The sequence below is a fragment of the Penicillium malachiteum genome (genome assembly GCF_028827825.1).
Source record: "Penicillium malachiteum strain IBT 17515 chromosome Unknown utg000002l:1.0-8849297.0:1.0-8852440.0, whole genome shotgun sequence".
In the NCBI taxonomy this organism is placed as follows: domain Eukaryota; kingdom Fungi; phylum Ascomycota; class Eurotiomycetes; order Eurotiales; family Aspergillaceae; genus Penicillium; species Penicillium malachiteum.
In genome coordinates, this window is record NW_026643095.1 from 1,039,977 (window position 1) to 1,053,921 (window position 13,945).

At 46.1% G+C, this 13,945-nt stretch overlaps 7 protein-coding genes across 7 annotated transcripts; 4 read left to right on the forward strand and 3 right to left on the reverse strand.

Moving 5' to 3' along the window:
* Positions 1–344: 344 nt before the first annotated feature.
* On the forward strand, positions 345–959 carry N7483_003436 (uncharacterized protein; the record flags this gene model as incomplete). The annotated part of the gene is made up of 1 exon (XM_057086873.1): positions 345–959. One exon carries the CDS (start codon positions 345–347, stop codon positions 957–959), a length of 615 nt encoding a protein of 204 aa, XP_056946702.1.
* Positions 960–1,007: 48 nt separating this feature from the next.
* On the forward strand, positions 1,008–1,421 carry N7483_003437 (transposase; the record flags this gene model as incomplete). Its single annotated transcript, XM_057086874.1, has 1 exon — positions 1,008–1,421. One exon carries the CDS (start codon positions 1,008–1,010, stop codon positions 1,419–1,421), a length of 414 nt encoding a protein of 137 aa, XP_056946703.1.
* Positions 1,422–2,202: 781 nt separating this feature from the next.
* On the reverse strand, positions 2,203–3,237 carry N7483_003438 (uncharacterized protein; the record flags this gene model as incomplete). The annotated part of the gene is made up of 2 exons (XM_057086875.1): positions 2,203–3,052; positions 3,116–3,237. 2 exons carry the CDS (start codon positions 3,235–3,237, stop codon positions 2,203–2,205), a joined length of 972 nt encoding a protein of 323 aa, XP_056946704.1.
* Positions 3,238–3,746: 509 nt separating this feature from the next.
* N7483_003439 (alpha/beta hydrolase) lies at positions 3,747–4,866 on the reverse strand (the record flags this gene model as incomplete). Its single annotated transcript, XM_057086876.1, has 3 exons — positions 3,747–3,827; positions 3,903–4,146; positions 4,226–4,866. 3 exons carry the CDS (start codon positions 4,864–4,866, stop codon positions 3,747–3,749), a joined length of 966 nt encoding a protein of 321 aa, XP_056946705.1.
* A 1,615-nt stretch (positions 4,867–6,481) lies between these two features.
* On the reverse strand, positions 6,482–7,411 carry N7483_003440 (uncharacterized protein; the record flags this gene model as incomplete). The annotated part of the gene is made up of 1 exon (XM_057086877.1): positions 6,482–7,411. The coding sequence occupies one exon, from the start codon at positions 7,409–7,411 to the stop codon at positions 6,482–6,484; it is 930 nt and encodes a 309-aa protein (XP_056946706.1).
* A 2,056-nt stretch (positions 7,412–9,467) lies between these two features.
* N7483_003441 (alpha/beta hydrolase) lies at positions 9,468–10,277 on the forward strand (the record flags this gene model as incomplete). Its single annotated transcript, XM_057086878.1, has 1 exon — positions 9,468–10,277. One exon carries the CDS (start codon positions 9,468–9,470, stop codon positions 10,275–10,277), a length of 810 nt encoding a protein of 269 aa, XP_056946707.1.
* Positions 10,278–11,406: 1,129 nt separating this feature from the next.
* N7483_003442 (uncharacterized protein) lies at positions 11,407–13,802 on the forward strand (the record flags this gene model as incomplete). Its single annotated transcript, XM_057086879.1, has 10 exons — positions 11,407–12,034; positions 12,089–12,126; positions 12,201–12,414; positions 12,471–12,587; positions 12,641–12,727; positions 12,779–12,949; positions 13,008–13,032; positions 13,094–13,205; positions 13,392–13,557; positions 13,726–13,802. The coding sequence occupies 10 exons, from the start codon at positions 11,407–11,409 to the stop codon at positions 13,800–13,802; spliced, it is 1,635 nt and encodes a 544-aa protein (XP_056946708.1).
* Between the last annotated feature and the right edge of the window lie 143 nt (positions 13,803–13,945).

Below are 13,945 nucleotides of genomic sequence, written 5' to 3' on the forward strand. Positions count from 1 at the left end.
TGGCCTCTAACCCTGCAGGAGCCAAACATATCGGCCAATTGTTGAGCCATCTGCTATCTCATAGGTTTCTAAATCAGTTCGATGCCTAGAACACGCTGGCGTCAGCCCTACCCCGGCATTTCTCAAACACATGCACGGACACATTGTTGTCCTTCCTTCAAATCATATCTTAGCTCCAGGTTTGTCAATTAAGCCCTGGAGTATAATATCATAACAATATGCCGTCCCTTTGAGTTGAACCAAATTTCGTTCTATCGCAATAACGTTGGAAAGATTACGGCTCCTTTCCACAGTAGGTCTCAAACGAAAACGACCGTGACACCAAGAACACATGGAGCAGCTCGATGGGCTCAGCGGGAAATGAGACTCTAGTTGGATGGGTCTGGGATAATCCCGGTCGAAGCACGATTAGCTTGATTACAACATGCCTCGCTACAATACTCCTCTGCACGTGGGTTGTGATACACCCCCGAGTTTATAAACGCGAATCCTACGCTATGCTACACAAACTTGCCCTTTTCGTTAAAGGAATCATCGCCCCGGAATTTATTGCCGTTGAGGGGCTCCAAGAATGGGCACAATGTCGAAGAATGGAAAGGGAATGTTCTGCTTTCTCGAGAGGCGAGTTCAAATTCATCCACGCCTTCTATATCAGCATTCTCGCCCTGAGATACCGATCCCCGAAAGGCGACCGCGTCATCTGGCCGAACCAATATACCTGGGTACTTACCCAATGTTTTATCCGGTGGGAAGAACATCCAAGCTGTGGCCTATCGCTGGATGATATTTGTGACAAGAGTAAATCAGACGGTGCTGCGAAGCTGCTGGCTTTGATGCAAGTGATCTGGTTTTCAGCGCAGTGCATATTACGCGTCGTATATTCCCTTCCGCTCTCCCAGTTGAAGTCTATGACTATTGGATACATTCCATTGTTTATCGTGACATATTTCTTCTGGTAGAATAAGCCGAAAGACATTCGATTGCCTTCTTTCGTGGAGCTTCCGAATATGAACCAGGAGCAGTTGCATATTTTGTCTCGAGTATTTCAGGGTTCAACTGACGCAGTCGTCTTTGAGGATTTTATCGAGCAGCTTCTCCAGCACTGTGGGAAATGGCCAGAGCCGAAGTCTGTGCTAGTGATGGATAACGCATCCTTTCATCACTCGCACAGAATCAAACAAATGTGCTCAGAAGCTGGCATAAAGCTAGTGTATTTGCCTCCATATTCTCCTGATTTGAATCCTATTGAGGAGTTTTTTGCGGAGCTCAAGGCCTTTATCCGGCGTAATTGGCAATCCTACAAAGAAAATCCAGAGCAAGGATTCGATAACTTCCTCGAATGGTGTGTTGATGTTGTTGGAGCGAGGAAGAAAAGCGCAGAGGGACATTTTCGACACGCTGGCCTAGATGTAGAGATATAGCGCTGCTGCGGCAGCAAATCTCAGGACTAGCCTCACTGGCTTATTGGAACTGATTCCTCAGCGGACATTATTACAAACCGCGTTGTATTTTGAATTCCGACAATAGCTCTAGATATGGAATGCATAACCTCTTCGATACGTCATTATCATCATACCTATTACGAAAGCGGCAGCTAAGATATTAAAACATAGATAGGGTATCTAACCGCCCGCTAAGTCGTAAGCCCGCAAGAAATCCCAACGGTGTCGATCCATCTTCTCTGGCATCCAACTCCTCTATATCACGAAGGATCCTCTCAATATATTCGCCAGCGCCCTCAAGTTTCATGATAGGTGCAATCGCGCGGTGTACATCGAGAGGCCTGGAGGGGGGGGGGAGGCGGATCTACTGTGCGATGAGGACTTAGGGTTAGCGATTGTGCATGTACACTCTTGAATTGTTTAATTATTTCTGGAACGCGGTCGTGAATTCCCTGGTTTATCTAAGTTTACTCTCTCGAGTGCCGTCTATGATCGTGGGTGGTCTCTGTGAATGCTCGTTCCCACCGTGATCTGACCAAGCATTCTAAAATATCGATATTGATTGGAGCGCTATAGAGAAACAGCTCCTTCCATGGAGAAATATGTTTCGCCTGGGCAAGAAGCTCAGGCGTCGTATAACAATAGACAATTTCGACGAGGACACTGGCTGATCTCCACCCAGGAGAAGAATTGAAGCTTGGAGCATTCGGTCCCTGAGGGTGGTAAAGCTGTCTCAGGCTTATTACTCGCTCTGATCGCTTTATTCATGGGTCTCAAAATCACTGCCAATCTGTAGGAGCGGCCATGCCATCGCCCACTTCCATTCTTCAGGTACAAGGGTCATAATGCCCAGTATTTCTCTTTTAGCAACTCCTCGCATCCACCATACTTCATCCAAAATTACAGTTAACCCAAAGAAATATGCTGTGATGGCCAAGGACCGTGGGTCTCGAGCTTCTAGGAGCTCAATAAATTTTGCGGGGACGACGGCTGGGAAACTTATAATTTTCCTCCGCACAGTAGACTTTTGTTCTCCTGCAATATAGCACCCATATGACCAGCCGAGGTGGCCCACTGCAAGCTCGTATGTAGCGATTTCCTTCGGATCTATGGAATCGTTATCTAATCCTGATAACAGCTCTGCGAATAAGAAGTTTGTTCTTATAGCCCCACAAGGCAATGAACTCTTTTTTGCCAAGAGCAGTGGCTCAAATCTCGAATTTTGAATCCATGCTCGTGTGATAGACGCGACGCTCCCGACGCCTTGCAAAGCCCGAAACCAGTCAGTCGGAACTGAAAACTGAGCGTCAAATCTCTGTTCTTGGCGTGAGTGCAGCACGCTCAGCGCAACCAGTACACTAGATATGAATAGTATGGGAGAATTTTCCTCGTTCGCCTGAAGCAGCATATTGTTAAACTTCTCAAGCCCCAAGCAAAGATAATAAGAGGAAGCGAGTCTTAAGGATGGGTCGTTGGGGTTGAGCGATCCTAGATGAGACGCAGAAGTAGCCAGGAGGAGGTCGATGAGAGGGTTCGATGGGCCGCCCAGGAAAGCGAGCGACGGTACATCCATAGACCAAATGCGCCATTCTCTGTCCTCAATTATGGTTCTAGAATTTTAAGACTATTAGTGGCGGTCTCTAAACAACCGTTGAGGCAAATTTTGTACTTACGCCATTCCGCATGTCACAGCTGTGCAATGATACATTAGACGCATCTCCATAAGTCGCGAAGAGTCATTCTCACTGTACGTTGGGAATGCCACTGCAGGTTGTAAAGTTGACTTTCCGGGCATGGATTGTGGAGATATCTTTCTGGACAAATGGTTCGCCCCGCATACCATGCCCGAGGTCGTAGCAGAAGGAGAGTTGGGACTGTTAGCGCTAAATTCACACGCAACACCATGCTTCTTGCACTGTCCACATCGTGGGTGAGCCTCATCACACTGAAGACAGGTCAGACAAATGCTTTGAATGCAGATAGGTAAAACTTCACTTTTACTCGCCTCCGCTTGCACGTTTTGCACCCCAAGGTACTTTTCTTGTATGATCGCCGTGGAGGCATTGCTGGTTTGATAAACCCCGAGGAGAGTTGAGGACGGCGGGGGAACAGCATAAACAAGCGCCGCTTTCTGCCACCAAGCAGAATTTTCCACCACGTGACGCGTGGTATTTCTCTAAAGCAATTTGTTGGAATTTAAAGCAGGTGACACTAGGCAACGACAGGATAATGGCACATTCAGTACAAGGTGCTACTTTTGGTATTTAATATTTTAGAAACCTAAGTAGGCTTTGCGTCAAGGGATTAGCCTCTTTCAATCAGTAGTCCTATCGGGTAAAGCTGTTCTGCTCCGGAGAGCCAAGAGGTGATTAGCATGGTTGGTTGCTGGACAGTAGTGAAGTATCATAGTACCTTGGTTTGTGGGGGTTTACATGTACTCTGAGAGAGCAAACGACGAACCCAAGCCGATCTTGCTTCACGTGCATTGATTGACAGAGTTGCATTCGGCGCTAGAAGGTCAAACCCATGGAACCCGCCAGACCAGACATGCAATTCGGCCTGGACTCCGCTTTTCCAGAGAAGGGTCGCGTATGCAACGGCTTCGTCTCGGAAAACTTCGGCTGTGCCAACATCGATGAAGGCTGGGGGGGAGTTTGGAGAGGTCAGTGGCTCGCGAAGGGGCAGCGTATATGCTGACATTTTCCTGTCCACATCGCTCACCCAACAGACACTTCCATCCAGTCTGATTGCTGTCTCGACTCCAAGTACCTTCGTCAACATACTGCTGGCTCGAAACTGTAACGTTGCGATCGTCTAGCATGGGACAAATGAGCACCTGGGCACATAGCAGCGGTCCACCGCGATCTCTAGCCAGCAGCGCTGTCCCTGCTGCCAGTCCTCCTCCAGCGGATGATCCCGCAATCATCAGACAATCTGGATTGATCCCAAGGCTCTTAGCGTTCATGCTGGTCCACTTAAGTCCCGCATAGCAGTCTTCAATTGGTGTCGGGTCCGGATGCTCGGGAGGAATTCGATACTCAATTGACACGCAGACCATATCAAATTCTTCCACCCAGTCGAGAATCACCCCAATCCCGAGAAATCGATTACCCGCGATCATTCCGCCACCGTGGGTGTAGAGAATCCCTGGACGATTTTCAAATCTTGCTGAGGAAGCCGGCCGAATTGTCATTGATGCCTGTCGGAATATTGACACTTTTAAATCCGAACTGCCGCCAGAACCGAGTATGGTGCGCTCTTCATGCGAAATTTCTCGGCCCGCGAGGGCGTCATTAACAGTAGGGCTTGATTTTTTCCGCACTCCTTCGATATGTGCTGTTGTGACTGTAGGCGTGAATTTGAATCTCCTTAAGATTGGCTCCAGTTCGGGGTCATACGGCGGTCGAGGGAGACTGGAAGGCATTTTTCTTTCCGTAAATGATTTGCTGATTGGACGTGCTGAGAAGGTTTTTTTATTTTTGATCTCTCGTCTAGGTCGGATGACCAAGTATATATTTATATATATATTTCGTAAGTGGGATCATAGAAAGGATGCCAAGAAGCATGGCTGGAACGTCTCCACTAACTTTAGTCTATGTGGAACCAATTGATTGTCTGCTCGCGTTCGTGTTCGCGTTCGTCTTCATCTTTCCAGCAAATTAGATTAAAAAATCTTGTCGGATATGCCACATCATGAAAAAGGAGCCTAGTCCACTTAAGATGAGTGGTTTTTGCTTTTTTGCCAGTGTCTTGGCATTTAACGATGACTCCTATTATAACATCTGAAGTAACTCCTAAATGATTCTACATAAATTAATCTGACAGAATGCCTCTTGACGCTCCAGCACTCACATTCACCTTTCTGGGTTATAGTATTTCATAAATAGGGATTGCTTTCTTCCCGTTCTCGACCCAGCTCCGAATATCCCCCACGAAACATCGGGCAATTCCCCACCATATTCCTTGAGAGCTACGTCCCTTGGCCCGGGAATGTCCAGTCGGCAAATAACATTCGAGTCAACACCCTTGTTGACACCTGAAACGTCCAATCCAGAGGCGACAGACCGCGAGAGCAGAGAATTGATCTTGATAGGGGGGGTAAGTTGCTCCCGGACTAAGGAAATTAGCGCTTGTCTCTTTCAAATCTCTATTGCTCTTCCTAATATAATTCTTCACGGATCGCTTCGGGTACGTCCTTATCGGACTCAAGAAGGCCACCATTTCCCACGTAGGTCACTAGGCGCCTCGTATAGTTTGTCTTGAGTTGGAAGCGCTTCTTTTCCATTGGGTCCAGCCAACAGTAAGGGCCCAGATGAGACGAAGAGGACTCGCATCGCATCGAATTACAGACGCTACGCCAGATTGGTCTCTGACCAGAGGCCTCCTGTGCAGTATCTAGCTGTGCGTCTCGTTCAGCATCCTTCTTGTGACAGAAGATTTACCTCTTCTCCCCTTTCCGCCCGGTGCCTTGGCAGAACAGACTCGACCACCTTAGAAGCTGTTTATCGATGACATTCCAATCAATATCAGTCTTTTCGAACCGCTAGGTCAGGTTACGCTTGAATCAATCGTTTACAGACACAACAATCGCGGTGTCATCAGCCCTCGCCCTTCAGTTGCGGGAGACCTTACATCGGAGGACATCCTGCAGTTTGTCTTCCAGAAATAGCTGCCAGTGGGCGCTTGGAGCCAAAACGAGATCTTCCTCTGTGTCCTTTGCTACGACACGGTTGATGACATGCCACTATATGTGACTATATGTGGTAGTGGAAACAGGTAGGCGGGTCTTCGTGATGCACTATTCCCTCTTTCCACTCAGACAAGCGATGGAGTGTGAGAGTATCCAAAAACCGTGATTGCTTTGCGGTTTCATTACCATTCTCAGGTACATATGAAGGGAAGGGGCTGCTGGTGGATCGCAAGTAGAAGGGGCTGTGTTTCAGAATAGGGTTCAGGAAACGATCTGCGTGTGTATGCGGGGGAATCTGTTCTCGAATATCGCAGTAATCTGTTTTCGAATTCCACTGTACATAAAATATCTAAGCTAAATGAGTATATTCGTTGCAAGCCACTTCTTTGCGTCGTTTCACCCAAAGGCCGATATCACGAACGAACCGCCGGGCGGCACCAACTTTCACACCGTGCTTGACAAAGAAACCTGGGTCTTGATCCTCATAAATCTGCATGAGGTCGAGACAATTTTCAAGGGTCACATTACGTGCTTTATTGATATTCCCCCTGACAGCCTCGTTGCTCACCCGCGATTGCTGCCATTCAGTATACTCGTCCACAGCGACATCTAGCAGGCCGTCGATTATGATTGATTTAGTACAGCCGGGCCCGGAGACCATGGCATCATTAGCAGGAGGCTTTATCAATTGTTGAGATGATCCAGCCGGGAGGACATTGATATTGATTGGAGGACACACTGAACCCGTTGTAGAGTTCTCCGCAGCTTTCTTCTCTTTGTCCAGTCGCTGGTTCTCCTCGGCATAGAGCTGCTCGCGAACACTATCAGGGACATCATCGTGGGTCTCGAGAACCCCACCTTGCTCCACATATTTGACGAGGGCCTTCAAATGGTGTGTCTTCACCCTATGGTGCCTTTTTCCCTCTGGATCTTGCCAGCAGTATTGTCCTTCATGGCGACACGGAGGCCCGGGACATCGCATAACACGATACACATCACGCCAGACAGAATATTGGCCGGAGACCTGCTCGGCGTCAATCTGAGCGTCTCGGTCGGCGAGCATCCGTGTAGTCACCGATGACTTTCCTCGCTTGTCAGTTCTAGAAGGAAGAGGTCCACTGTCTTCTATGTAGTTGATTGATATCTGGAGCCGGATCTTCTTGCCACGATGGAACAGATAGGCCCACGCTAGCAGCCGTTTCTCTACTGCCGTCCAATCAATACTAGTACCTTCAAAGTGTTTGTCAATGTTCCGTTGGGAGTTCACCGATAACACCATGTCAGTATCATCTAGTCTCACCCGTCGGCCACGGGCTGTCTTTCGCCGTAGAATATTTTAAGCATCCTCTTTTATCTGTTCCCAGTAGGATCTAGGTGGTTGAATAAGGTCTTGTTTTGTATCCTTCACCACAACTCGATTGTTCAATTTAACCCTCCACTCGATCTGGTAGTGGATACAGTCCGGAGATTGTTCATCCCATGCACTTCCATCTGCACGTTCAACCACAGGATCAAAAATCTGCTGGTCCGATAGATGTTGATGAAAGAAAGGTGAACATTCACCAACTATGTCCGCAGAATCGGGTGAAGGGCAGATTACTGATGGCGTCCATTCGCGGTCTGGGTAACCAGGGAGGGCTGTGGCTGACAGGGCTGAGTATTAAAATAAGCGGATTCATAGCTAGTCTGTAAGGACAGTACGCAAGTCACTATATGCAGGTCGGATGCCGAGTAAGCCCCCCAGACCGACTTGGACATAGCAGCAGAAGGGAAGTGACAGATCGCCAGATTCTCGAGGGACTCCCAAGCTCTAGTGTTTGATTTGTTTGCATTTTCATGGAAAATTCTAGTTCCCTTGGATTCCCAATACAGTTACAAGACGAGGTAACGTATTTTTATGAAAGTAAATCACGGTATCGAGACTGCTATAGGAATATTATTATTACGACTATCTTCCTAATATGGTTTAGTGTCTCTTGGTAGTGGGGCTAAATAATCACTTAAAGAGTGTAAACGGTTGCACCAGTTTCGGGACGTACTGTATCTTTATGCACTTTGAAAAAGTTGTTGTCCGGTGGGATGGTGTCTTGACAATCATTAGTCTGGCATCTCCAGCAATCTATTTCCTTAGTCGCATAGTAATGATTGGAGAGGCCTATACTGCACTCAGAGGTGAGGAATCTGCTATTTATGATACTTACCAATATTCTCTGTATTGGTTGTCCTTTTTGTGATGAACATATGGATGTTGGAAATTTTATTTTTCGTTTTTTGTCTTTTGATAGCCTTTTCTCTGATTTCTTCTCTTTGCTCCACTCAAGTGCTCTTTTGGTGGCTTTATTTATTATCCCTTCTTATCTTATTTCATTAATTTTTTTTTCTTGTTTCTGGGGGTATACTGGGAGGAGCTTTCATATTCGTTAGATCGCGGGGCATTTTCGTCAGCGTTAATTCATTCGATAGCATAGCGAAATACTTTTTGAAGAATCAAGACTAATAATAAACGGGCATGTAAACATTCAAGTTTGAGGTCAGAATCTCAAATTTACTGTGATCATATCAGCTTGATCCAATCAAATGACCGGATTAACCGCTGCTCTTGGAGCCACGTTTGGCCCTCCTGCACATGTACGTTTGGCGAGTCCTCAGGGGCCCATACCCTGCTACACACCGAAAATAGATGAATGAATCGAAGTGATCTTCATATTCAGTGCGAGATATTTATTTCATTATTTTTGACAAAGAAGAAAATAAAAATAATTGAACTTCATCAATGCTTCCCGAAGGGGAGGACATGTACGAATACTAAAAGGGTTAGTCTGCTGCATGCCCCACGGCTTGATGTAGTGCTGCGCGAGCCTGCGCCGTCAGCTTTCACAGCTTTCACGATCGACATCTTCACATCCATGTCTCCTCGACTTACCCTCAAGTCACACTAACCATGACCGCCAGTCAGACAGCTGGTACTTTTTTCAAATATGCCTCTATACCACTGGCTGCTGCAGTTGGGTTATACGCGATTCTATTAGGACTTCTCACCACATCAACTTTCCAGTCACATGTTGTGTATCTGCATGCAATTCAGATGACATGGTTCAAAGACCTTGATCTTCCAGAGACATTTGGTTTTCTGAGAAACCAGGTCACTCCTTTTTCTATCAAGACAACAGATGGGGAACGACTCTATGCCTGGCACATTCTCCCTCTCGAATTATATCGCCAAAATCAAGTTTCACTCATCGAGGAACCTTCTGGATTTGTATCCGACATCAAATCTCGAATTGGATTTCAATTACTGCGAGATGATCCCGAGGCTCGGTTGATCATCCATATGCATGGAGCTGGGGGAACTGTCGCTTCGGGATACAGAGTCCCCAACTATCGCGCACTGTCCTGCTGGAGACCCAGCAAAAATTCACGTTTTAACATTCGACTACCGAGGATTTGGAAAGAGTACCGGCTCACCATCTGAGACCGGGCTTATGATGGATGCCCTGGACGTGATTGACTGGGCAATGCATGTTGCAGGGATCCCTCCGTCTCGGATTCTCATCTTTGCTCAATCAATGGGCACGGCCGTTAGTATCGCCGTTTCAAAACATCTTGCCCTTCAAGACCCACCGGTGATCTTTGCAGGTACCGTGCTTGTTGCACCATTCGTCGATGTCGCGACATTAGTATCAACTTATCGCGTGGCGGGTACTATTCCAATCATCTCACCATTTACCAGATTGCCATTGGTATTCAAATATCTTCAAAGATTCATTCGGGACAAGTGGTTGAGCAAAGACTCCATCGCGCAGTATATGCGCGCCAACGAATTCAACGAAGAGAAATACCGACTGACGATTATTCATGCTGAAGATGATTATGATATTCCATGGCATCATTCTCAACTCTTATTCTGGCATGCTGTTAATGCCTCAACTTCGACTGGAATGAGTTATGATTTCGAGCAGAAAAAGCTGGACTCGAAGGCGGATCTTGGAGCTGCCGGGTCCACAATGGAATGGAGAACGGATAACGGAGTCATCCGAGAAGAGATCTTGAAGACTGGATTGCATGATGTTATCATGGGCTATCCGGTAATCACGATGGCTGTTATGCGACATTTTGAAGCCGTTGATCCGTCTTTCACATCTTGATCTAAACTGGCTCAATTCGTCAAATTGAACTTGAACGCAATGACACAAGAATGTTTTCATAGCACCAAATACAAATGCATCCTTTTCATAAGGAAGGAAGTTTTTAGATGCATTTATGTCGTGAAATGAGAAATTAGCATGCGTACATTCAGGTCGCATATTTGTAGGTTCGCTACGCGCCGGACTCAATCGAAGTACTAACTTTCTCAAGTTCAAGTTCTGTCAGATGTATCTCATTGAGGTCGAAGCCTACGGCATAGAGCACTGCACCTCTGGATGTAATTTTTGACAACTCCTCACGCCGCGCTTCGCGCGGCACTGTAACAGCGAAATTGGGAAAGGCATTTCCCAAGCACTCAGGTGCTTGGCTAGGTGTGTTCACATCCTCTCAGACAGGAACGTTCACTTACTTAAGTACAGGGCTCAGTAAAAAGCATCTAGAGGTGACTGATGACCTATATCTCTTTTGGTAAGTAAGTACGGGGTTACCTACAGGGTTACCTGAAGGGGAAGGAAGGTTAGCTGCCACATGTGAATAGTTGGATATAGGCAACTGACATCCCTAGAGATAAGCTGTAGGCTGATTCTGCCTCTCTCCTTGTGGATTATGACGGGCGATAAGTAAAAGTGCAGGAACCCAAGGAGTAAAACAGGTCCAAAAAAGTTGTTGGGAAAATCAAGTCTCTGCACATGTGTATCTAGAGGAGCAAGTTTAAAGGATTGGATCAAACTACTCCATAAATATCAAAACTAGCGGTTCAATACATGTGCAAGCACTTGAGCGAAGATCAGCGCCGTCTATATGTACATGTATGGCATAGTATCCTTCAAATGTTTAAACTCAAGTGATTTGACCAATGGAATCATTGATGACAGAACTTGAGCATAATATAGGTATATTTTTAGTGGCGCTGTATGCTTGCCAGCTCATCACGCATGTTCCCCCGGTGCATGAATTCCAAGGTTAGTGTGATGAATAACCTTGCACATGTGGAATTGCATCGGGCCAAAGCTTTTCGAGCTGCTAATCCTCATCTGACATCTCAGAATTTTCTGTTTCTTTAGTATATCTATCCTAGCTACTATTCAAACATTTGAGTTGGCGACTTCAAGTTTATTCTCAATCGAAATGGCTCACTGTTTGAGCTGTTTTCGTAAGAGAAGCGACGCAGGTGTTGACGCGGACGTTCCTCCCCAACCCCGCAGACCCAACGACAAAGTGGACAAGGTAAACGAGAGCAAAATCGCGCCGCCGGCAAACATTGTGCCTCTTGAGATAAATGGTACTCCAAGAACCAAAAACGATGCGCAGAATGATCAGATTGATGATTTCGACGGACAGAGGGAGAAAACACCAGAGCAAGCGCTAGGTTTAGGTACAGCATCAACAACCCAATCCCAGTCCCACATTCAGTCTGCGTCTCAAACTGATAGTCAGAGCCATTTAGATCGCCGATTAAAAGCAGAAACTCGAGCAGGCTCACGTAATCTTTGGGAAGTCGCAGAACAAAGACTAGACGAGCAATACAAGAAATGGCTAAATTGCGAAGCCTCCCAACCAATCGACAAAGTCATAGAGAGGATACAAAGCGAAGCCAAGGAGAATTACAAGCGACTCGAGAAGCAAGAGCTTGGAGCTCGAGGGGAAAAAAGAGGAAGCTTCGATGCACGCGCGAAATTTAAGAATCTCCTTGGCTTCACTTTACAGGCGCAAGACTTGATCGGAGCGGTTGTCAGCTTTGATGCAACCGGTAATGGTAAGAGAAATACGTTTAATGCATTGATTATTATGATTGGGCTAACTCATTCAGCATCAACTGCATGGTCGATAGTATTGTTCGGATTGACGGTAAGATACTGGCAATAAGCACTTCAGATTTGAACGTTTGAATGGAGAAGAGTTCATCGTGAGCTTGTAAATAGCTACTTCCAAAAGATATCGAGCGACATGACTTAGTCGTGAACGCATCGGAATACCTTGCTGGGGTGCTGTCTTATCACGCCATCATTGACAACAATTACCGTTTCGAATATTCACAAGCAAATGAAGGTCTTGAGGATGCTCTTGTAGAAGTTTACACTGCAACTCTCAAGTACGCCGCTGAAGTGGAAAAAGCGAAGAGGGAGAGTCATGGGCGTACTGTGATATTCCAGTTTTAATTTTTCGAAAAATTCAAACTAACCATATCATAGGGCGCTTCTATAACAATATCACTGCTTTAGTTGAAAACCCGCTGGAGGATCTCAAAGCAAGTGTTGGTGGTATGAGTGATGTTGTTGATAGGTGGAAGTCCTTGGTTCGAGATGAAGGTAATCTTCAAACCCCATGGGAATTCCAGTTACAGAGTATTAATACCCTGCAGACCAAACAAAAAAGACACAGGAGATACTGAACGTTCTCAGAGAAGAAGTTATCAGGGATTTGAAGGAAATCTCATCGCGAGCTCGGAGTAAGCAAACATACTGCTATCCATATCTTGGTTCGTGACTAACCTCAATAGACGACGAAGAACTGCAGATTCTTGAGTGGCTCTCGGCAGCTCAGTATTCCAAACCCCAAAATGACAAACAAAAAAATCGATCCTCCAACACTGGAAAATGGATACTGGAGTCAGAAGTATACACCGATTGGAAGGCGAGTCCAGGGGAAATTCTATGGCTTCGTGGTGCTGGTAAGCTGTAAGACCATAATGCAGTATCGAAGGTCACTAACTCATCAAATCTTGGAAGTTGGGTGTGGAAAATCGTACCTTTGGTTCGTGAAATTTCACTGTGCTGAATTTTGCCGGGGCAGACTAGCTGACTGTTAGCTTCAGCTCTACAATAATCCATGACATTGAGCGATACTGCGATGGGGCTATTTTTGATGCTCTTGCATACTGGTACTTTGATTTCAGCGACGAGAAGACACAATACGTTGAGAACATGGTTAGCTGTCTTCTCCGTCAGCTCGCGCCCAGCCCGTTACCAGGCTTAATGCGAGAATGGTGGAATGATCGCAGGAAGAATAAAGAGCCATAGTATGCACAACTCCTAAACGCGCTCCATATCATCATTTCAACCCTGCCCGGAGACATCTTTATAGTATTTGACGCTCTGGATGAATGTCCCCAGGAGCCCAGAAGGGAAAGAGATTCACTGCTTCAGTTCATGGAAGACTTGATAAGAAAACCCCAGGAAAAGCTTCATCTTCTCGCAACAAGCCGGCCAGAGCCTGATATTTCTGAGAAACTGCAGAAGTATATAGGTTTCGACCTCGAGGCTAGCCTGGAGGAAGATGGTGAGATATTCATCAAAGCTCAGCTGAAACACGGAAAATTGAAAAGGTGACAATTTACCAAGCCACCTCACCTATTCTTGAAAAAATTGAAAACAGACTTCTTGATATCCCTGAAAGGTAATCTTTTGGCCGTTACCAAATGAAGGTTCTTATACTAATGAACTATAGGTGATTCCGATGGGCTGAGCTTCAAATCAAACGGCTTGAAGATTGTCATAAACGAGATGATATTGAAAGGGCTCTAGAATCAGTACCAGAATCACTCGAAAAATTATATCAGCACGTTTTGCTGAAAATCGATTCAAAGTATCAACTTCAGGCCTTGAAAATCCTCACTTGGCTCAGCTTCTCTCTCACACCGCTGACGCTACAGGCTGTGCAAACCATT